General features: G+C 37.0%; 1 protein-coding gene across 2 annotated transcripts in view; it reads left to right on the top strand.

The window, feature by feature from the left end:
• Window positions 1-25,789, top strand: part of LOC112044634 (hemicentin-2) — a 311,378-nt gene that overhangs the window by 247,019 nt on the left and 38,570 nt on the right. For both annotated transcript variants that reach the window (XM_052888013.1, XM_024080533.2), the window contains 3 exons: window positions 17,455-17,587; window positions 18,876-19,084; window positions 20,073-20,183. In XM_052888013.1, coding sequence (XP_052743973.1) covers window positions 17,455-17,587; window positions 18,876-19,084; window positions 20,073-20,183 — 453 coding nt within the window. The remainder of the gene's footprint in view (window positions 1-17,454; window positions 17,588-18,875; window positions 19,085-20,072; window positions 20,184-25,789) is intronic.

Genomic DNA, 25,789 nt, shown 5'->3' with positions numbered 1-25,789 from the left:
ACGACGTTAGACGATGCACGGATTTCAAGCCACACCTCCGTGCCCGTCGGAGTGGGGAGCGTGAGGTTTTTTCGTTACGGAATTTCTGGATTCGGTCCCCGTGCTCATGGCCCGCGATAGAAGCTATGCAATAGCTTAATAATTCGGTAAATAGGTATTGAAACATTGTTGAATAAACATGTAAATAAATGTTATCAACAAAGTAGAGGAAAGGAGTGAAAGTACGAGTACACTGAAGACACGATCTTCAGCCATGAAGTAAACGAGCAAAAATAATCTCATAAATATTGAACATTTAGTAATTTCTAAGGAGTCGGGCTGTAGATAGAATCGTCCGCGTCGTAAATATCCCTTCTCGGCGGGTGGTCACACGTCACCGTCACAATGGGCGACCCCGGGATAAACTGGATAGTCGCCGGTCGCGCCACAATGGCTTTCTTATACAGCGCCTTTCGCGACCGGGCTGCCTTCTGGTACAGCTCACAATAGCCTAACTATCAGTACTATTGTTCATCTATACCTTATCAGTATTGTTTGAACTGTTTGATCTCGTTCCTCCTTCACTGTCCCTTATTAGAACTGCCAGACATTTTGGAGCCTCAGTAGCTTCAGTAAAAGTGTCGGACTTTCGACGTAAATGCGGCAGTTTTACCGTGGTCATGAGTTCGATTCCCGCCCGCTGTACTATTGTTGTGCCCAGTACTAACACAGTCTTTCCGATTAATTGGAGGGAAACGGGAATTTAGTAATTGTGTACGAAATAGGTCATTTTCAAAAAGTTATATTAAACATTTATTTTTTAAAACGCTCGCCGAAATCTGTAACGCCTTGTAATCAATATCCAAAAGACGCTTACTAATTTAAATTCCCCATTCCTAGTAGGTAAAACAAAAATATATTAGGAATGCACCAAGTGCCACTTGCCTTTTCCTAACCTTCTCCACGAAAATCCGAAGAATCCAAGTGACAGTGTCACCTAGATTCAACAAAAACTCTCTGTGCACGTTTCCCATAAACTGAAGTATCCCCAGAAGGATAATTATTTATCTAGATTAAAACACTAGCCACTACATCAGCTAGCAGTGATTTGCAATCATCAATTGTTTTTGCAATCATCTAACATTGTTATTTTAACATGAAATTAATTAACCTTATTCCGTTATAATAACGTTGTGAAATGATTGGAAAAACGAATCACTGCCAGTCTTAGCTCGTATTTTGAATGGTAAACCGACGTGTATAATTGATCTGGAGATAACTGGAAACGTTGATTAATTCGATTGTGAATTAAACTCTCCGTATCACTTGAATTCATCGGGAGGATTTTGTGTGAGGTTAGTAAGTTTCACTGGGATTCATCACTTTTACAAATATGAAACAAATAAATTGTTTACTGTTGATTATTAACATCCGCAAAGTAGCACCTGCATCTATTCAGGTCCACAACTTCCTTTAGAATGAAGTTAAAAACATTCTCCCTTGAATATACAAGAGATGGAGTAATTCAATAACAGAGCAGAGTGGAGGAGTGGGGGAATTTGCAATGCAAAGGCTGTATCATTACAGCAACCTCCGAAGAGAGCTATTGTTCTTTAACAAATACAATTTCGTATGCCGCGGATTCGTGTTTTGGAAAGCTATTTTTAACTTTGTAATATTGTAACGTAACTCCAGAACCCTTGAGAGCGATGCCTGGAGGCTATTGAGATTTGTTTACAACAATAGAATGTAGGAATCATACTTCGGCAACTGAGTTATTTTGGTATAGCAAAAAATTAACTTTAAAGCACAACACAGGCCAGTATTCTTATAATGAAGGGTGAATCAAAGGTTGCAAGTTCTTGCCACAGACTTTCATTTTCAATATTGTAATAGTTACTCAAGTTTTATGAAAACCTATCACTTGTTAAGTTTTGTAAGATACTGTACTTTAATTTGAACAAACACGTAACACTTTTGTTTATCTACATTCCACCGAACCTATGTCCTGTAAAAAAAAACATATCCTACATGTATCCCACTCTGAATCTATACTTCTGTTACTTTGCCATATTTATCATACTATATTTGCCGCTCCACACCACAAACAACTTGTATAATGTTGATTTGTATAGTTATTAATACAATATGGAACTTAAGCTAACTTATCCTAAGTTAGCTTAAGTTCCATATTGTATTCTTTCTCAATAAAAAAAAATAATGTTGAAATATTCTAATTCCTACCCAATATTCAGCATTCTTACATACTTAATACCGCCATTCCTCACTGTAAGGACCCTCGTCCTTACTATATGATAAGCTAATCACTGGCTCATTCCTACACTGGTATGGCAAACAGACCGCACACGACCACTCCGGTCAAGCGCCGGTGATAGACTGTCCCATTGCCCCCACTACCAATGTACATGAGATAGTGTATGTAGTATTGTAGGTAAATATTTAGTATACACAAACACTACACTCACATCACCTATAACTCAAGGTTTGTATCAAGAGAATCGGCCAGTTATTGTGAACATTCAACATTGTAAATCAAAATGTAGCAAAGTGTAAAGCGTTTTGTATGATGAGTAGCAAGGAACCCAGCGTGAACTGTAAGTCTATAAGTTGTACCACGGTAACTCCTATTCATTCATTCATTCATTATCAACCTATATTAGGCTCACTGCTGAGCTCGAGTCTCCTCTCAGAATGAGAGGGGCTAGGCCAATAGTCCACCATGCTGGCCCAATGCGGATTGGCAGACTTAACACACGCAGAAAATTAAGAAAATTCTCTGGTATGCAGGTTTCCTCACGATGTTTTCCTTCATCGTCTTCATTTGGGACACGTGATATTTAAATTCTTAAAATGCACACAACTGAAAAATTGGAGGTGCATGCCTCGGACCGGATTCGAACTCACACCTTCCGGAATTTAAGGCAGAGGTCATATCCACTGGGCTATCACGGCTCTAATAAAGGTAATTTCTATATTGCACGTCAAATTGTAGAAGGGGTTCTAAAGATTACACAGATTTTATCGCAGGCAAAGACACGGACATAATCATATATTATGATTTCTAATCATTTTTATTAACTTCCACCTCATAGGCGTAGGAGGACCTTTTTAGTAATTATCTACCTACGGTGAATTAATTGTTCACTATTTTTCAATAACACGGTATTATGTGGGTTGCTTTAATAACGTTTCATTCATTATGACTTTTTTGTTACCGAAGCAAAAGGTTAAAGCGAGGTCAACGAGGTCAAGGTGAGTACGGTAGTTTTAAATTTCAATCAAATATACACCTTGGACACGTATTAAGTGGGTTTTTTCCTTTGTTAATCATACGCACTGCTGCGGCCTGAAATGCCTTTCCAGCTTAAGTTTACCCCAACTAGTTAAGTCCGTCCAAACTCCATATAGTCTGACAAGTTCGTTGATAACACTTCCATGATATGCGGGCGACAGGGGGAAAGATTGCGTGGGTGTGAAATCGTGCGTGCGGGGCGTGACGTGCATTTTTCTCGTCGGGGGTTTTTCATTCATCGCTACGTACCCACCGGCCAGTGCGTAAAATCGGGAGTGTTACGAACGAAGTTGCCAAGCTATATATGTATAGGCGTCCTAACTACCGTACGTACTCGTACGTATATGGTGGTACGTGCGCACAGGCAGTCAAACGTTCAGGTCTAAAATAAAGTAGGTCTGGCTATAGCAGGCTCTTCCACGTAGTGAAAAACTTTCAAAAGCAAAAATTATATCGCAATTCGTTTACGCCAACCGATTGCTACCCCTCTCTAACTCCCTACTCTTTACGGAAACGAGTCACGCCACCTAGCGTCGGCACTAGCCAACACGAGATCGAAAGACGTCATATGCGTCTCAGAATATTTCCTACGGTATATATTTAAAGTATGCTCATAGTAGAGCAATTTTGTAACATTGTTGTGATGAGTGACCAGTTTTGGAGACACAGGAACACTTTGTGGCATTGCCGTGGATTTCACAAAACGCCCCAAACGAAATACTGCTTTGGTGTAACGGCGACGAAAAATATCATGAACTTGTATAGGCGTTCAAACAAAACAGATATCCTTGTTACTTTCATATTTTTATATATTTTCATACTACTAATAATAAAAAATGTTACATTAAATGTAAAAATATTATAATTATGATTTTCATCTACATGATTTCGTTAAAAAAATTTTGATTGGTTTTGGAATTTTATATAGAAAATATTTGTTACCATCATCATCATCATGTCAGCCGATGGACGTCCACTGCAGGACATACTGACCACGCTGGGCATGCTGGTTGGTCAGCGTAGTGCTAGTTACTTGCGCCGATGTCGACCGACACCGGCCTGAGGCATTTCTTAATCTAGCCTGTGGGAATGGATATACCGCCATTCGTCGACAGAGCCTCGTCGATCCATCTGCAGGGTGCACCACGAGCACGTGAGGTTGGCAGTTGGGGAGACTGACTGGTACTAGCCTCCCCCTTACACCCCTTAATATTGACTTAATGTTCCCTAATGTCTCATTAAAATCAGTATATTTGAGCTTGTACCACCGTCACCTTTTTACCATCGCACTGCAAGACACCGGGTAGGTTTCCATCCCTACGTCATTGACATTCGTAGGACTCGTACGAAGCGATTTGCTTCTTCGTTTCTTATACGTATGGCTAGGGTATGGAACTCTCTCCCGAAGTCAGTATTTCCTAATTCTTACAACTTGGCCATCTTTAAGATGAGAGTGAATAGGCATCTTCTAGGCAAGCGCGTATCACCTTAGGCCACATCTACACTTACCATCAGGTGAGATCGTGGTCAAGCGCGAGCTTATTTCGTATAAAAAAAAAAAAATTTAAAGGTAAGTAGTCAAAATATCTAATTAGTAATACAGAAAAGAGCACAGTACAAAATGCCACATGAGATCACAGGCTGTACCGACAGAGTTCAGAGCGACATCTTTAATCACGCCGACTATTAGCCCAGCACAGCCCCGTCGAGACTGCGCCCGAAATGAGAAACTTCGCAATGACCATAAAGTTAGCTAAACTCTGGGAACTAGCGCACTCAAGTTTTGTAATTATTGCGACTAACTTTTGGCACGTAATAACTTACGACTGTCATATTTTTTTTTCATGTTACATATTTAATGTGTAGTTCTACGAAGTTTTGGGAGTCGTATGTATAAATGTTAAACATTATCTCTTTTTTTGGGTTCCGTACCTAAAAAAGGAAAACTGATCCCTTAAAGGATCACTTTATTATTCGTACGTCTGTCTATCAAGACCTTTTATCTCGTACCGCGTGCAACTATCAAATTGAAAATTAAATCATAACTTACGCAGGTATATAGTACAGAAGAGCTGTAAGTATTTATTTAGCTTGTAAATGTGTACCTATTTTATACAGAACTCTCTGTGGGTGAGACAGACTCGCACTTGTGCGGTTTTTTTATAACGATCGAGTCACCACAATATACCTACCGATCTTTCGTCAGACAATGTTAAAGATATAGGTACTTTAGAAATGACTGCCTGTGTCTCTCGATCTGTTAATCTCGATTTCATAAACACATACCTAGCTATACAAATACATAAAATTTTACGGTGAGTACTTTAGTAAATACTAGCTATTTTATCGAAATAATATAGTTTCAATATCCACACTCTTGATACCATTAAATATTGGCGCAATTTCGAGAAATATCAATTGATAAAAGTGTCGCAAATATGCTGCAATAAAAGCCAGTTTCCGCTCACTCGCTCCGGCGGCGTCGGTTTAATGAATCCCGAGGGAGTAAAAATTTACGATAAATTCTACGATCGTGATAGCTTGGATATAAAATTCGAACTATCCCATCTATTTTGTGCCCCGTCCTCATAGCTTGAGAATGCTAATTACGATCATTACTTAAATGTCTTATTAAAAAAAAAATTTAGTTAAATCATCAAATATTTAATTAATTCAACACAATCTTAAATGATTATAGATTGTGTTTAATATATAACTGATATACCAAATTTATAATTATATTTTAAAAGAGCTTATTGTTGCAGTTCAATTTGCTTTCAGAGCCGTTAATACTGTAAAAGAGATCATTCAACGACCGACTTGACTTTCAATTGACTTACTAGGATTTAGGTTGTACTAGGTCTTACTACAACTTAGACTTTACTAGACTTATGCCTTACGAACCGGTGGTAGAGTCTTTACAAATGGTCAAACTTGACGTTTTAAAAGTGCTTGTGAACAAAGCTTATTGCCCTACCTCTTCTATACATAGAATACTAAAATCAGTTTTATGCGATGCGTCCAATAAGTGTAATGCGGATCTGTGGACGCCTGACATAAATCACCCTCTAATGCGTGTACGTCCTGCAATGAGTGAAAAATTGACTGATTATAATCCTTTTAACAATATTATCGCAACTAGACGTATCAAATGGGAAGTGTAAACGATAAATTACAAACAAACAAGTTACCCTATCAAGTCGTGCCACCAATCTCAAAATGGCTGCCGTTTCAACGGTGCTCAAACGTGGCGCGACACGAAATGTCTTGTTACTTTCCTGTAAGCAACTTAGTCACGGATGGTGTTATTGGAATTCCTTTGGACGAATATTGGATTTGGACATGCTAAGTTGGTGAGGGGCTTCCAGCTTGAGCTTTTAATATATAACTAAAACTATTCTGCTGGGAATGAAATACTATTTCTATAATGCAGGTATTTGAAATATATTTGTCCGGTGGTAGGCTTGGTCATGGCTAGTTATTACTCTACCGGTAAAGACGTCCCTACTGCCAAGCCAAGTGATTAGCTTTCCTTTACTATGCCGCCAGAGGTATTGGTTGAATAAACTTGTAACGTTTCCATCTTAGACTTCATCGTCACTGTGCTTCTGTTTTCTGTAAAGTTGCAGCGATGTAAAATCGCTCATTTATATGGCAACTACGTTGTTAGTTACATTTTGTTTTTGCCATCCCATAGAAATAAAGTTCAAATTCTAATAAAACTTGTAATAGGCGAATATCACATCGATGAATACAAAATAGCGGAATCACACCCCAGGTGAGATCGCAGTCAAAGGCTGTTTTGTCACTGAATAAATAAATAAAAATATACTTACATTAATTAAATTATTAGACAAAAATAAATTATACATAGGTAGTTTTAGGTCCCCACCTGTTCGCATTACATCACCCCTGATGTAATGGTCCCGCCACACTGCTCCTTGCGCTGCTCTTCGCTACGCTGCCCCAGCAGCTACGGTGACCACCAGTGGTCCACCTACTGGGGAGCCGACCAACACCAAGCTTTCCGGTGAAGGGTCGCCATTCCAGCACCTTGGGACCCCATCGTTCATCAAATACATTCGAGGTTTCGATTAGGGGATTAATACTAATGATATCTTATATTAAATAGACCGAAATCAGATTTTTATTTAAAGAAAAATCCCAACATATTTTTGGTCCGACCTGGGACTCGTAAATACCTTATAATTCATAGCTTACATAGCTAATCACTGGACCAATGAGGCAACAACGTCAGAATTTTCAAGACCTTAATCTAAACACAATTCAGATGTGAAGTTTGTTGATACACGACAATTTTCTTTCACACGCTTAGGATTAAAATGTTTCATTTCTTACCTTATAACGTCGCTTCTTAAATAACAAAAAAGTTCAGACAGTTATAATAAATCTCATAATTGTATTTCAAAAGATTAAAGTAACTCTATAGGAGCAAGAAAGAAAATACAAACCAAATTAATGCTTTTCTTGATAAAGCCTTCTTAAAAGTTGTTGCTTTTTCGGATTATTTTTTCCCTTCCTTTTATTATTTTTAATCTACTGCCAAAGAGAGCGGAATGATTTATTGTGTTTTGTGTACTTTTTTGGGCAAAATAAGATTTTACTTATACAGTGGTGATGTTGATTTTATTTATTCAACAGCTTCTGACTTCTGATCTCACTATTTGTTAAATAACGCTGCAGGCTAAAATGGTACCAGGCTAACTTAGGTACAAGTTTCCACCAACAATATCCTTCGACCGTTCTACGCAGAATTATACTGGAACGTTAAATCGCTTGGTAATAGATGTCTACTGGTGGATAACTAGCCAAAGCTACAGCCTACCTGGTACCAGACCAGGCTTGAGTAGCCCAACCAACGTAGATAATATAAAATCTTACTTTATATTCACCAGCCTTTTCTGAAGCTATTGTGCTGTGACATCGTTGGTCCCCCATGGTAACTTTGTTGTTAGTGCCATTTTTATTTTGAAATCCTATAAACATAAAGTTCATATTCGAATATGACGTATATGCGAAAAGTTCGACGACGAAGTAAAATAGCGGAATCGGTCCCTTGATCTCGGAATTGGACCCTTCACGTTGGTGTGTAATGCCCCCTTTTCACGTAGGTTGTTTAAACACTTGCAATGTTGGCCAAAGTGTAGAGCGAATTGGCCACCGTACTGTCCAACGTTTTGACCAACGTTAAGTGGTTGCATTACAGACTAACACGCTGTCTGTCACCTGTCTACTGGTGCTGAAAATCAGCGCCGTTATGCTTTTATGTAGTGCACGGCATATGCTGTGCTGTATGTCAGTGTAAACCCTTTCTTTTTAAGGGTACAGTACAGACAGGCATGTTGTCATTAAGGTATTATTAACTGTCTGTAACCCTTAAAATAAATTTATTTTCTTTTTTCTTTTTTTGTATACAACGATTATCTTGCACACGTTACCGCTACCACCAAAGCCTTCCAAAATTAAACAAACCATTGCAAAACAATGCCTTATAACTACGAGGACGCAATCAAAGACGTCAATCAAGTATTACAAGAACTTGTGAACAGATGTCGCTACTTGTATATTTAGAACTCACCAAGCACCATAAAATTATTAACAGCGAAATATAACTCTGCCAATATTGCATATTTTGGAAAGTAAACCGTTTGAAATTGATACAAACAAATTATATTTCACAACAATATACCTATATACAACATCGTTCAATTGGAAGATTATTTTCGACATAATATGTAACTGGATCTGTGGCGCAGCGGCTACCTACGTTGAATTACATACAGTTAGGTCGCTGGATCGAATCCTGGTCATAAAAAAGAAATCTTGTTTTTATAATTATTTAAGTAAAAAAAAGTAAAAGTTACACTAGAGAAACAAACTTCGCTTAAAAACAACATCTACAACTGAAAAAAAAAAGAAAAAAAAAAAATGAACAATTTAGAACAGCTACTTCGCGAACTTAGATGCGATATCAGGAAAGACTCAGAGAACTCGTTAAAAATAGTCGAAGAGCGCATCACAAAATCAATCAATGAAAATATAGATAAGAAATTCCAAAATATTCAGTCGCAGATTGATTTAATAAAGAAGAATAATGATGAGCAAAATGAAAGAATTCTCACATTAGAAAAAAAGATCAGAAGCAAAAATTTAGTCTTTTTCGGAGTCTCAGAAGGCGAGAAATCATATGAAGATTTGGAAAATAAAATCTTAGACATTATTACAAAAGAAATGAAAGTAGACTGTTATAGAAATGAAATTGAATTAGTAATGAGAATGGGCAAACGAACGGAAAATAAAATAAGACCTATTGTGATAACATTTACTACATATGGAAAGAAACTTTCTGTCATGAGAAACAAAAGAAACCTCAAAAACAAAAACATCTATTTTAAGGAAGACTATCCACAGCAGGTTTTAGAAAAAAGAAAGTTACTCCAAGATCAATTGAAAAAAGCCCGTAGCGATGGTAAGATAGCATATCTTCGTCAGGATCGATTGGTGGTATATGAACCTAAAAAAGGCGATAACTATACGGTAGATGAAGCCAGAAACAGCCAAAATTTGAGAAAAAGGGAATTAGAATCTACCCCTCCAAGCAAAATGAGCAGCCCTTATCAGCACCAAACTCTACCAGCTCCAAATTACCACTTGGCGAAGAAAAACAAACCACATAAAAAAGGCCAAAGCTCCATGAATTGCTATCTACAGAAAAATAGCGATACTTTTCAAAAACACTCTACTTCCGCTGCTCTCTTGAGCGATAACGAAGACTAGCAGCTAGCATCGCCTCCCCAATATACCGAAAATAGCTCCGCTGTCACCGCACAGCAAAGCAAAACTCCCATTAAAAATTTCAATAATCCTTCCCCAGTACGGCTAGTCACCGCGGGGATAGTAGACTATAACCCTCCAAGTTGCCAAAAATATTACATTGCCACTTTTAACGCAAGATCAGTAGCAAACGAAGCAAGATTAATAGAATTAGAATACGCTATCTCATTTATTAACTGGGATATAATAGGTATTTCCGAAGTAAGAAGAGAAGGATTTAAAATTATTGACAGGGGCAACCATGTACTCTATCATTATGGTAAAATACAAGGTGAGAAAGGAGTTGGATTCTTAGTGAAAAAACAAAAGAATACTGTAATACATGACTTTGTCGCAATATCCGAAAGAGTTTGTCTATTGCAAGTTGAGATTCACAATAAACTGTACTATTTAATACAAGTTTACGCACCTACGGAAAGCTGTAACGAAGCTGAAATCACAGAGTTCTATGACGACCTACAAATAGCTATGGAGAAATGCACGGGCACAATAATTTTCATGGGGGACATGAATGCAAAAATAGGTCAACCTAAACCGGATGAGCATATAATTATGGGTCAATATGGATATGGTAAAAGAAACAGAAGAGGTCAAATGTTCCTAAATTTTTGTTTGCAGCACAAACTAAAAATAACAAATACATTATTCATAAAACCTAATAAGCTAAGGTGGACATGGCTTTCGCCAGACGGCAAGACCAAAAATGAGATTGACTACTTGACCACAAATGCTCCGAAATATGTAGAAAACTATTCCACAATTAGCAAATTATTACATCCAAGCGACCACAGGTTGATAAGATTAACATTAAAAACAAATAGTGTAAAACGATCTCGGGCACTCTGTAGAACAAAACAATCAAATAAACATCTAGATCACACGACTCTTGAAAAAGAGATCTCTAATTTACCGAACGATCTAAACATACCTGTGGAGACATACTATAATTTATTTGAAAAGGCATTTTTAAAAAGCTTAAAACAATGCTCTTTATCAAAGAAGGATATAAAGAGAAATCACATCATTACCGAAGACATACTTAACCTGAAACGCAAAATCATTCTCCTTTAAAATAAAAAAAATAGAACGAAAGAAGATAAGAAAAAACTAAGTTATACCTATAAAGAAATAAACAACAAAATTAAACAAAACATTAAAGACTATAGACAAAATACCCTAGAGCAATTTATTGTAAAAACAGGAGGCACAAAAAAGGCCTACAAACATTTAAATAGCAACTTTAGACAAAGAATGACGCAACTGCAAAACACTTCTGGTTCTGTTGTTACAAATAGAAAAGACATAATGAGAATAGCTACCCAATTTTATGAAGATCTATACAAAAGTACTGAACATGATGATATTTCTGAATCTACCCGATTAAACAATAGCGACCCAGTTCTACCATTTATAAAAGACGAAATAGAACTGTCAGTAAAGAACCTAAAAGTGGAAAAATGTCCAGGGCCTGATGGGGTTACAAATGATATGTTGAAAGCCGGTTTAAATATTTTAGTTGATCCACTTACTACATTATTCAACCTAATTTTAAGACAGAAATCGATTCCTGATCAGTGGACAACTTCAGAAATAATATTACTCTACAAGAAAGGAGACCCAAAACAAATATCAAATTACAGACCCATCAGCCTTATATCGTGTGTTTATAAAATCTTCGCAACAACTCTACTACGACGTATAACTAAGATTATTGACGAAAACCAACCAGTTGAGCAAGCAGGTTTTATGAAGAACTACTCAACGATCGACCACATCCACACTTTAAAAACTATTATAGAAAAATACACGGAATATAACAAACCATTATATATAGCTTTTATAGACTATTCAAAAGCCTTCGATTCCCTGTATCATAGTTCTATATGGCAATCACTCAACGAGCAGGGCTTGAATGAAGAGTATATAGAGCTTTTAAAAGAAATTTACAGAACTAGCAAAGCTCGAGTGAAGCTTGAAGAGCCAGGACCATACTTCAGAATAGCACGTGGTGTAAAACAAGGCGACCCGTTATCACCCAAATTATTTATCACTGTTCTAGAGAGCGTTTTCAGAAATCTACAATGGGAAAACAAGGGAATAATGATAAATGGCAAATATCTGTCGAACTTACGTTTTGCTGATGATTTAGTTATACTCTCTGAAGACCCAAATGAACTAGAAAGCATGCTACAGTCTCTCAATCAAGAAAGTACGGCTAGGGGTCTGGAAGTAAATGAAAACAAAACAAAGGTTATGACAAACAAAGTTGAAGTACCTATCTATATCACATCCTCTAGATTAGAATATGTCGAAGACTATGTATACCTCGGTCATTTAATTTCCTTCAAGTCTGGCACAGAAAAAGAAATAGATAGAAGAATAAAAAACACATGGAATAAATACTGGGCCATGAAGGAAGTTTTCAAGGGAAACTTACACACAAAATTAAAAACAAAAGCAATGGACATTTGCCTTACACCTTGTTTGACATACGCAGCCCAAACCTGGCCAATAAATAAAAACACCCTGGACAAAGTGAGCAAATGCCAAAGGGGCATGGAGCGTAGTTTTTTGAAACTAAAATTAAGGGACAGAGTTAAAAACGAAGTCATCAGGAAAAGAACCCAAGCTAAAGATGCTGCTCGACATGTTCTCCGCCTTAAATGGAAATGGGCAGGCCACATACAAAGAACATCAGACGATAGATGGTCCCAAATTGTTACAAACTGGTACCCACGAGACTCAAAACGCAAACGGGGTAGACCATTAAGAAGGTGGAGTGACGATATAGTCAGGGTTGCAGGTAAAACATGGCAACGAACAGCCAGAGACAGAATACAATGGCTACAATTGGAGGAGGCTTTCACTGCTTTAAGCAGTCCTTACAAAAAAGAATAATGAAATGAAAAATTAACATTACTAACATAATATATAAAAATTAGATAATATCAACTAACCTACTAACAATCTATAAAACTTGTAAACCTTAATAATAATTTTCAAAAAAATGTCTGTAATTGTAAGGAAATAAAGCTATTTTTATTTTTTATTTTATTTTACTGTACATAAATGGGTATCGATGTCTCTGCGGTGGTTTCATATAAAAAGCGGGCATACATCGGAAATTGGATAACATTACGTGACGTTTGGCTCCAAATGAAACCACGCTCGGTTCGATTGTAACCCCACACACGTGCGCCAAATGTTTGATGATGGTCGTGTATAGGAGACATTACACGCATGGCTTTTATAGTTTAAATTAATGTTGAAATTCCTAAAATTCCTAAAACATTTTATTATAATTTTGTTTTCTTCTGGGTTTATCTGCGATCAGTAATATAACTCTATGGAGATGTGTTTTGTGATAATTTCGCTTTTCGAGTGTATTCCCCAGTGAGAATATCCCCTCATTGTTTTAATAGGTTAATAGGTTTAAATAATGTGCTTTCTTTTAAGCCTGCTCTATATGTTCGGTGAATCAATTTTGAAGTCAGAACATTTGGATGACTCCTTAGTCGTGTTTTGTATTTTTGCGTGACGCTGTCAATCTCTTCATTGACAGTTTTCACCTTTAGTTGCTCATGAATTTCGTCATTCTTTATGAACCACGGAACAACACAGATCCTTCTCAAAATTAAGTTTTGGGTCCTTTGCAGGATGGATATGTTAGAGTTGCTGGAACTTCCCCATAGCCCGATGCCATTCAGACCGGCTTCAATAATAATAGCAAAAGTTTGTTATCAATGGATAGTTTGCTATTCCGACCTGCTATCTATTGTATGTTCTTATATCTTATATTAACATCTTGTCTCTTTGTTTTGATATGGTGGTGCCAGGTCAAACGGTCAAGGTGCAATCCCAGGTATTTGACACTCTATGTGGAAGCTATAATAAAACAATTTTTAACTCGTATTTTAAGATGTAAGATGTAGAGAGATGCGTATCGTATCAAGCCGTTATCGCACGTAAAAACCGGCGCCATAATGTTCGGATTTTATGTTAAAACTTGTGCCTATTCCAACTTTGACGATTACGTGGATAATTGTCTTTATGGAGACACGGTTAGCGGTTGGACTTGTTCTTTCTGTAGAATGATAATAATTTACTGTGGCTCAACCATGTGTACGTACAGCATACATTAACGCCAGTCTAATTAAATTTATAATTTTCATTGAAAGATGAGTTTTGTCCCTTTTTTATCAGGTTTTGTGCTCACTACTCTTTATCTATTCATTTTTTATATTTAGGAGGAGTTTTTTCTTGTTGTCATTAATACAAGAAAAACTGCAAGTCCAATATTAATAAGTATGACTAATTAAAGGGGACCAACGACTACAGTGTTTTTCAGATAGCATGGGTACGGTGACAGTCGTCTGTTTGACGTTCATAATACGTACTATTATCATGAAACGCGGCAAACTTTAAATAATTAAACGAACTGTTACCCGCACCATCCTACATAAAAAGAACCACCGATCCTAACTCTGAAATGTTAAGTTATAAAAAAAATCTTATAGGAAAGAAAAACTATATATTTTAAAAGTCAAAAGCAACATTTTACGGTTAACTTTTATAAAGTTTCGAGTTTCATATTTTCATTTCATTCATGTCACGTAATAGTTTGTAAATGGCCTATAATACCATTACCGTGTTGGTATCCAATATTCGCCCAGAACACGGATTCCAATAAAACGTGGCGTGACGTGACCGAGTTCGTCACGGCAGCGTGACGACTCGAGCCGTTTGATCGCCGTTAAAACTGCAGTAACTCCGCCAAGACACACCTTGACAGCTGAGCGTAAACTTGCTTGTAACACCAAATTTATGAGTTACAAACAGATGCCCATGACTTCGTAGGCGTATATTTATCACATTCTAACGCATTATTTTTTACTTAGTTAGCGTCATGGTTTCAACCGCGTAGTGCTGGTTCCCGTGAGAATACGGGGATGAAACATAGCATTTGAAACTCGCAAATAACGTGGCTTATTATTGGTTAAATATTTTTTTTAATCGATTCATTAGATTCAGAGATTATTCCCTATTATCTCACAAACCTTATAAATACTCTTTATAGTAGTAGTAATGGTAGTAGTAATATAGATAGAAGATTTTTTCCGTCGTCATTAATAATTTCAGTCATACCAAAGATTACCTTTGATTAGTCGTAAAGGAACGAAAAAAATGTGGTTAGCCTGTGTGGCTTCTGACCACGATTTTCTGGGTTAGATTCCTGGGTCGGACTTTAATGTACAGAGCTTTCCTCATTTCTGGGTTTCAGTAAAAATTCACTGCCAGGACTTCGCAGCTGTTATATTTGGTATCATTAACATCTGGTAGGCCGTTAAAAACTTTCGAAAGATTTTATATACAAGACTTCAACTAAAGAATGAATACAAATGTAGCTTACATATCCTAAAAGCTATAAAAATCATACCCACGTGTAATGGTGGCAAGAATACTGCCTACATTTCCATTTTGGGCAGCCAGGCTGATCCTTTTCTTTAAAAATGAGGCAACCCTTCTGTCACCAGACTTAGCTGACTCTGGATGGCAAAAGACTACTTAAAATAAATGAGTTTGGGCTCTTTATTTTTCTAGTAAATAAATAAATTATTTAAAGTTGATCGCACAGCGATCGGCTACATATTGGAAACTATCGCTAATATCGCTCGTTTAATTTTGTATCGGTAATTTTGTTATGCGTTATTAATTTGCGGGCTGCGGGTTCGATAGAGCTTCTGTTGACTCTTCTAATTGGGTTATACAACCAGTGATTGTTGTTGGTGATTTATTAGCTCCAGCGTTTCCGCGTGCGGTTAGCCGCAGTGCGATGCTGGTTCGATTACATTACTCTTAATTATTCATTTCATTTTCACCCTGAAATATGTGGGTATCATTAAAGGAAAACAATTGTTTAGAATCATTTTGTTTATGTAGAAGTTAAGCTAATTTTGTCTTGGTGTTCTTATTTATTTCATTAAAAAACCCATATTCGTTTCACTTTGGAGCACAAGTCTCCATAAAGAATGAGAGAGGTTAGGCCTTAATCCACCACGCAAATGCTGATTGGCAGGGTTCACATACGTAGAGAATTAAGAAAATTCTCATGTATACAGCTTTCCTTCACAAAGTATTTTCCTTCGACGTTTGAGAAACGTGATATTCATTCATTTAATTGAATATAATAATAATATAAGTTTAAAGAGCCAAGTTCTAATGCCCTTCACTGACAAGTGCTGGTTGTAACCCATTAGATTGTCTTATGACATCAAGCAGGTTAAAGAAACTGCAGCTATGGTGTTTGTAATATCCTGCAGAAGACATCATCTGATAATAATAAATACTATGAAACTTTTAAAATTTATACTTTTATTCAAACCCATAAGTGAGTTAAATCTATTATAAGATCTTGAAATTCAAAAGTTTTCTTTCAAACTGACTCCAAATATAAACAGTCTATTTCAATTTAACGAAAATTATCTGAACGTCAAGCAAATATCAAAACTAATACATGTAAGAATGTTAAACAAAGAAAGAGATTAGCAAACGCGAGGGGACAGTGCATTTCCAACGGGAAATAAAATGAAGCCGTAGTTGGAAAAGAAAATTGTGGCAGTGCGCCCCAAATCGCTGCCAGCTTAAACTCCGGATCCGTCTTTTGACAAATATAGAAGCTTTAACACGGATTGCAGACGCCTTAATACGACAACCAAAGGACGTTGCAATTCGAAGAATCGCAGTCCGTTCTAAATATTTGAACAGCGCGAAATCTGGCGACTTGTTTATGAAACTCGCTGGAGGCGCATACATATTTCATTTCGTTCGTGATTCGATTGCTTTTTGCAATCGTCTTCTTGAGCCCTTCTACGATTAACGTTTCTGAAGCTAGCTAGACTAACAATTTGTTAAGTTGATTCAATAAATTAACACACATTATTTAGCTAGACTAACAACTTGTTAAGTTGATTCAATAAATTAACACACATTATTTAGGTAATTGATAGTATGTAAATTTTTTGAAACTGTAGCTATGTCCACTCCTTAGTAAACTTCAATCGTAATAGTTATATCTACTTTTTCAAATAAGCCTCCGAAATTCTTTATTATACTATTTTGTATTACATTTTTTGTCACGCCCTTTAACCTAAAATATTTGACGTATTTCAAAATGTGCGAAGTCATTTAACTCTTTTCAGTTATGGAGTGGGTAGATGTTACAATTTCTTGGTTTTCCAGCACTTTTTCAGTCTAGTCTTAGATTTTTTATTTGCATTCGTTTTTGCAACGATATCATCTTGTTCCAGTGCCAACATCGGACGTGCAGGGCGTGCTGGGGAAGAAGGCATCTCTTCCGTGCGACATCCAGCCGCTGCACTCCGACGACGCGGTCGTCATGGTGCTGTGGTTCAAGGAGTCCGATGGAGAGCCGCTCTACAGGTACCAACATCATCATGATCATCATTAGCATTACCACATAGACCTACCACATTACAACTACCACTCACTGCCAACGTAGCTTAAGCGTGAAATTAATACAGAGTTTTTAGGGTAAAATTGGACCCTATCACTAAATAATTCACTGTCCGTCTGTCCATCCATCTGTCTGTGTGTGGACAAGCTATATACCATAGTTAGATAGAAAATTAGATAGCCTGTGATGCTTTTAGCTCACTCACGCTCACTTTAAGCTGAGGTCCGAGTATTTCAGGAGTCGGCCTTATACCTATCATCCCTTCCGTTCTTCTAGTCTTTGGTCTCGACTCTGGTGTAAATTTGCGTTGGCGCCAATTTCGTAATAAGACTGATATGGTCCCATTAAAGTAAATGGTTCCAAAAATCAACAAATATAATAAAAAAGCTATATAAGTTTTTGCCCCTGGTAAAATCCACTTTGACATTATGAACTAAAATACCTTTATTAAAACGTAATACGTCACTAAAGACTTCTATTCACTACGAGCTTCATTTCTACGCGCCAAAAATAAGGTCACGAATTTCATATTACGTTCGCTTGCACAGTGTTTCGGGTACCTACGTTATATAGAACTTTCTCGTATATTTGCCCTTGACACAAACCGCACATCGATGCTTGTACAAATATGCGCACAAAAACATCGCCACATTTTACAGTGACGTTTTATGGCCTTCCTGATAGAACGTAACACATTTGTTTTTCACGTTTGACGTTACCGCGTGCAGGGCGGAGCGAATTTACTTTGTATGTTGCGACACGTCAGCCTCAGAGGTATTTATATTTAATTTTGAAAGGTTATATCATCCGAGTTAAGGACAACAATCTCAAAGCCAACGATACGAACTCAAAGTTATGGTTCGCTGTTGCTTGGTGCGGGTGACAGTTGCCGTATGACGTTCATAATACGTACTACTATCGTGAATCGCGGCAAACTTTTAAGAGTAAAATGAATTGTCACCCGCTCCTTGCTACAACGCGAGCTATAGGAGTTTTATTTTTGTAGAATGAATATTTATTATCGAAAAAAAATTAAACCTTCATCTTACTCGTATTAGGAACAACCACAGGTTGCTTATACCAGCTTACCGTCTCCAAGAAGTACGAAAATGTTGTATGACAATATCGTACAATTTGTGGACCTGATAATGAGTATCTGATCGTTACAGAATCAATCATAATCAATCATTATCATTGTCAATATAAATTTTTAAATCATATAAAAAACAGAGATTAAAAGGTGTATTTTTCCAGCTACGACATCAGAGGCCGCTCCTACAACCAGCCGAAGCTCTGGTCTTCTCCTCTGGTCTTCGGCAACCGAGCATACTTCAGAGGAGGAGCCACGCCAGCCGTGCTCATGGTGGACAATGTCATGGCGGCTGACGCTGGAGTGTACAGATGTAGAGTAGACTTCAAGAACTCGCCAACTAGGAATCTAAAAGTCAATTTTACAGTCATAAGTAAGTTGAAAAAATTAATCTTTTAAGAGGCTGTAATGGTCAGACCTTTGCATTTCAATATATTAAGCTTTATTTAACATACTTTTATTAGCTACACTTGTAACTATGCATGTAAGAAAATCTTGGAATTTTAATTTGACCCACTACCCGGTCTCGATTAGGATGAAATTTTGCACACGCTCTGAGTTCTGATGCATTTTGAGAAACGTCATTACAAATCCAATATGGCCTCCCCAAGATGGTGCACTGGCTCTTTGAAATCCACCCTCATGATATGGATATCCATTGAAAAGGTTTGCTGTCAGGAATAGGAAAAAAATAGGCACGTGAATTAAATTCAATATGGCGGACAGGCTATTTGAAAAGCACACCCATGATAACTGTATCAAACGTGTTTTTTAGTTTTTTAGTTTTTTAAACTATTCATGTCATTATTTTTAGCCCATTTTGGCTTAGTAGGTAATAAAGTAACAAACCTTAACCTTAACTTAAGTGTTTGATGACTCGGCCATATTCTTACGTGATTTCTTTTCTTATCACCTCCTTGTTCTTACCATATTAAGTGATCGTTTCTATTACACGAGTACGTCAACTCATCATCTACTTCTTTGACGTATAAATCCTCTTTCACATTTTTTTGTCTTCCCCTCTTGCTATATGCAACTTAATTTCTCATAATATATCAAAGAATTTAAAAAATATGCCTTGTGTGTTGACCTACCCTACTACTTAATTAGCCTACAACTACCTTCTAAAGTCTAAATTCTAAGTTATTTACTATCCTAAGATTACAAACTTTCAGCTTTTTTAAGTTTACGAAAGTCTGACCACTACAATCTGTCGTTCTATAATAGTTTACTCTCTCTCATTTAAGAAATTACGTTTGCTAAGTTTATATTCTGTTTGCCACGTAAGCTGAGATAACTTGGAAATCCTATTAAGGAGTTTGCCACTAACTCTAATGAGGTTGTGTTTTCTTTTATTTTAGTACCGCCCAACCGGCCGACGATATACGACGCTAAGAGAAGAGATCGAACGAAATTAGTGGAGCCTTACAACGAGGGATCCAATGTACTTCTTATTTGTGAAGTAGAAGGAGGTATGTCCATTTTTTTTTAATTCCATACTTACTATGATTAATTAGAAAGTGAGTTTGCTTGTAGCGGTTGTACCTACACCGTAACTAATATACCGAATCTAAAAACAACAAATAATAAGCTACATTATAAGCGAATAAAATATACTGTATTCTATGCCCGTATTTTTTCGGAAACTACGCATGTTAAACCGCGGGATGTCCACTAGTAATAATTTATATTGGAATCGATCCTGTTTGACTAAAACTACATTTATCATCATTCTCAGCCCACTTCAAAAGTAGGACTTCCTCTGCTTTTAGGAAAAAGAATACAGAATTTAGAAAAATATTAAGAACCCAATTTGCATTGGAAAAATTACAAAACAGCGCATCGAATACAGCAACTTTTTCTTAACAAATTATGTAAGTCTAGTCGACGCCCCGCGGTTTTGCGCGCGTATCTTTCGTTCCTGTAAGAATACGGGGATAAAGTATAGTCTATGACACAAATAACGTGGCTTTCTATTGGTAAAAGAATTTTCAAAATCAGTTCAGTAGATCCAAAGTTTTCCCGCTACAATCTCACAAACTTTACCTCTTTATAACATTTAGTATAGATACAGATAGTAAAGGTATATTGCATGTATTATGACGACATACGAGTATAATATTCGACGGACTCCGTAGCGCAGTGGTATGTGCGGTGAATTTACAAGATGATCCCCGGCTGCACCGATTGAGCAGGCTACCGCCAAGCGATTTAGCGTTCCGATACGGTGTTGTGTAGAAACCGAAAATGAATTTTCATCCTCCTCCTAAGAAGTTAACCCGCTTCCATCTCAGATTGCATCATCTCAGGTGAGATTGTAGTCAAAGGCTAACTTGTAAAATGTAAAATGGTCTGGAAGTGACAATAGGTATACCTAGTTGCAAGTAATGTTATCTAATTAATCCTATAAATAATAACGAGAAGTGTAAAGCGCACTGCAACAGAATGATGACAAGTTGTCGAGTAGATTGATGAGGGTGTTAACACCAAACGACATTAATTGCGTCGCCGTTGAGCCCGGGGACATTATTGATTCGTATAAAACTCCACTTGACAATTAAGTTTTTGAAATATTGCCTTTGTGATGTATTAAATTATCGCTGTATGGAAATTTATGCAATTCCTCCTGCATTTTCTCTAATCTTTGATCTAAATTAATAAGTTTTTTTTTTTATTCTTTACAAGTCAGCCCTTGACTAAAATCTCACCTGATGGTAAGTGATGATGCAATCTAAGATGGAAGCGGGCTAATTTGTTAGGAGGAGGATGAAAATCCACACTCCTTTCGGTTTCTACACGGCATCGTACCGGAACGCTTAATCGCTTGGCGGTACGTCTTTGCTGGTAAGGTGGTAACTTGCCAGGGCCAAAGCCTCCCACCTAGACCTGGACCAATTAAGAAAATCTCAATCGGCCCAGCCGGGGATTGAACCCAGGACCTCCGTCTTGTAAATCCACCGCGCATATCACTGCGCCAAGGGGGCCGTCAAAATCTATTATTAGATCTACTTGATCGCGAAATTAAAGAACGAAACCCTTATAGAATCAATTTGTTTTCCGCCTGTCTGTCGTCTGTCTATTTGCATGTATTGTATGTTTGTTAGTTTAAATTGAAACTACACTTACGAGTAAGCCTAAGGTTTTAAATTACTTATTTAATTTATCTTAAGGGTACATAAAATTGAGTCTACGTTCCCTTGAAACTAAAAAAGCTTTTAGTTAAGGTAACTGAAATAAAGAGTCTTGTAAAAGATAAACGGACGCACAGACGGACAACTGAGTAATCATTTAAATGTGGATACAATGTTTAAAAAAAAAGTTTTGCAAATATATTCAGTAAACTCTATAAAATTGCAAATCTAAAGTAAGTAATCGAAACAACAGTTTACTTCGTAAACAATGGATATGCATTAATTAAAATAAAAAACATAATCCCAGTACTGCCATCGAGCCAAAATATCGAACAAATGGACTTGCATTTAATGATGGTAACGTTTAATGCCCGCTTTACACGTTGGCCAGTACATTGGCCAATCTCCCTGGCGGAGAGTTGCTGGGTTCGATTTTCAGCTTGGGTCGGTTCAGGATTTTATAACGTCTTAATTGACTCAGGTCTTCTCTGTTAGTAGGTATCGGCTGTAGCCGTGACCAACGTACCGGCAAAGACGTATACAAAGCGATTTAGCGTTCCGGTACGATGCCGCGTAGAAACCGTCATTAGTACGGCCATAAACTTGTACCACTTCCAAGTAAGTTCGCTTCCATCTAGAGTATATTATCACTTAACATCAAGTGAGATCGTAGTCAAGGGGTTTTAATAAAAACAAAACACGTTGGTCAACACGCTCTTCACGTTGGCTAGTTGTTCTAAAACACCCGCACTACATAGACTAAATATGGAAGACCCAAATATATATAGTGTCGCACCCAAATTCACCAACAAAATTGCCAATTTTAGGGAGCTTCATACACGATTACAACAATGAAACATCAATTCTATCTTATACTTTGACAAAGGGGAAATTTACTCGTAATTCGTCTGAGACACTATAAGCCAACATTTTTGCCAGATTATTGGCCAACGTATGGCCAACATGTTGGTCATACGTTGGCCATCGTGGAGAGCGGACATTACACAGCCGCCAAATAACAACACGCCAACAAGATGGATGATGGTGTTCACACAGTTGACATTAATTGTGTCGCCATAAAGCGCGACCACATTATTGATTCCAATAAAACTACAGTTGACTGTTTTAAAGGTTTGAAGCCATTTCGAAATATTGTTTTTGTGATAAATTATATTGCTGCTATTTCGATTTAAGGCTGCTTCTAATGCCAACGGCCTTGGATAATATTTTCTAAACATGTTTATAATAAAATAAATAGTGATCACTAGCAGATGTAAATGAAAAATCTTTTTTTTACCGACCTCAATAGGTGCCTTCTTCTTCTTCTTCGTATTTCGGCTTAATCTATATATTGTGATCGATCATGTCTGCGTTTACAATATCAAGCCAGCTCATAGTTTAGATTCAAGGTCTGTGAAATTAATAACCTTTCTACGTTCAGACGTAACATGCTCTCCGAGTCAAGGGTGTCTTATACCAACAGCTTCCAACTCCGAGCAGCTACTGAAATCATTCTTAGAAGAAAGAAAAGCTCTATATGTTACAGTCCGACTCAGTAGGTTAAGTATGCGACCAACGACAAATCTCGTGAAGAGAAATAGACAAAATGTCGATCAATGGCGTTGGAAATGTCCCAGTCACATCTCTTTTGACCTCGGTGATCCGGAATGAAAGTCGGTAGATCCGGTTGCGCCGTTGCGTTGGTTAATTTATCTACTTATATGAATCAAAGCTACATAGGCTAACCACCGGGCCAATAAGTCTACCTATATACTTCACTAGCTTTTGCATTTGCTTCTTCATTCAGTCGCGTTCACGTCGACAAAGTCGCTTGGCTTCGACCCTCGTTTCTTTCAGTACACTTGGCACTTACAGAGATGCATGTGCTATTGATTTTGGCACTTTAGCTGATATTTCGAGAGAAATCAGCTAGCACAAAGTTACGCAAATCGAATACTCGTGATACGTAGACAACTTTTTTAAGAATACTTTGAAATAGCATTTTATGCAAAAAGTCCTAAGTTCCTCTTATTGTTCTACTCGCATAGTTTCAATTACTTGTAAGCAAATTGTGCAAGAATCCAGTTCGAAGATATTGGTATACTGCCGAGTATATAGCCTCGTTGGACAAGTGGTTGGCTTATGCGGCTTCGTATTCGATCTAGAACTTAAACTCTCTGGAGTTTAAGTTCTAGATTGATCAAGTATTTGTGTCGTTTTTTTTCTTACATGAAATAATCAGTTGTACTCCAGATTTGGAAGTTAGTAGTGCTACACTCTCGCGCCTCAGAAGACATGTTCAACCGTCAATGTCATTATCAAAATCAAAAATCATCATTGTAAGCCCGTCAACCCTCACTGAATTAGCGTGGTGGCATACCTAAAATCAGGTGTGACAACAGTCGCAGTTAACTTGTATATTAATATAAATAATAATGATGTTTCTAAACAAAGTGATCTTTACCACCAAGTTATGAGCACCGTTATATCATAAATCAAAGGGAGATATATTTTAACACCCCACCGTTATCGGGTCGATCTCCAAGCATCTCGATATCACGATCTAGAGATAGCGTGGGATGAATATGATCTCTATCTTTTTGAAGTGTATATTACGACCACCCGTGTTCACTGCCATTAGGGTCTTTGATTTTCGTTTAAGGTCATTTATTGTACTGCCCTTCAATCGAGTTTAGACTCCATTATCTTATTGGCTATTATAATGGTGACTAGCCGCCACCCCGCGTTTTCACGCGCGTAGTATTACTTCCCGTGGGAAACCGGGCATAAAATATAGCCTATGACACTCACAAATAACGTGACTTTCTATTGGTAAAATAATTTTCAAAATCGGTTCTGTAGATATGGTGGAGTTTACACCTTACAATCTCTCAAACTTTTTCTCTTTATAACATGAGTATAAGCTAGCCGCCGCCACGCGGTTTTACTCCTGGAGTTCCTACTATCCCATTCTTGGTAGGTACATACATAGCGAGTTCTCTATTATGCTCTATAGTACTTACATGTGTAGATGTAATTCTGACAACCCTTGACCGAGGGAGGCTATTCTGAATTTGAATTTCTATGAAAAACACCCATCATCATATTATAAATATTTGGATTTAATTCTCACTACTAGAAACCACTGCGACACACGGCTGTCTATGTATTGTATAATTTACTCGCATTGTATAACATTTAAATAAAAATAACACTTCAAATGGCTTATGTTGTGTACATGTCGAGACAGCCTTATTATTGTTAGCTATTTCGCGAGTGGTTCAATTTGAATGCTTCATTGTCAATCGAAAATACGTAAAAATATTTTTATTTCAATGAGCCCATGTTGTTGAAACTCTGGAGCGTCGTCAAAAGTTGAGAGGTGCTTCAACTTTTAACTGCTTTGCCATTTTTGTCCAAATATTTTGTATAAATGTAAAAATTCGTTCGTTACACAATCTTTCAAACCATTTGTACATCAGTTTTTTCAACATGATGCAGACAATGGATAAATACGTTGACAATTGTACGAATAAAATGCGAGCTTTTATATTTCTAACCAATATTTGCAATCAAAACCTAAAAAATTCTTAAAACAATTAATTTTAAAGCCTGTTTCACAATACCCTGTTGTTTTAGGTGAGATAAGGTAACATTTAATTGATTTGATATAAGGATACAATACGGAACTTAAGCTAATTTATCCTAATAACTATACAAATCATGCCCACGTGAAATGTTGGCAAGAATACTGACTGTATATAAGGGGAAAGTGATTCCATCGTGCATAACACCTAGTTATATTTTAATATATGATTAAATGTAAACTGCATTTTAAGAAATTAAATATCACGTGTGTCAAACAGTGAAGGAAAAACATCGTGAGGAAACCTACATACCTGAGATTTTTTTTTAATGAATGTGAAGTCAGCCAATCCGCATCCGCC

Source organism: Bicyclus anynana, chromosome 21 (genome assembly GCF_947172395.1).
Source record: "Bicyclus anynana chromosome 21, ilBicAnyn1.1, whole genome shotgun sequence".
NCBI lineage: Eukaryota > Metazoa > Arthropoda > Insecta > Lepidoptera > Nymphalidae > Bicyclus > Bicyclus anynana.
This window is presented reverse-complemented; position numbering and strand designations above follow the sequence as displayed.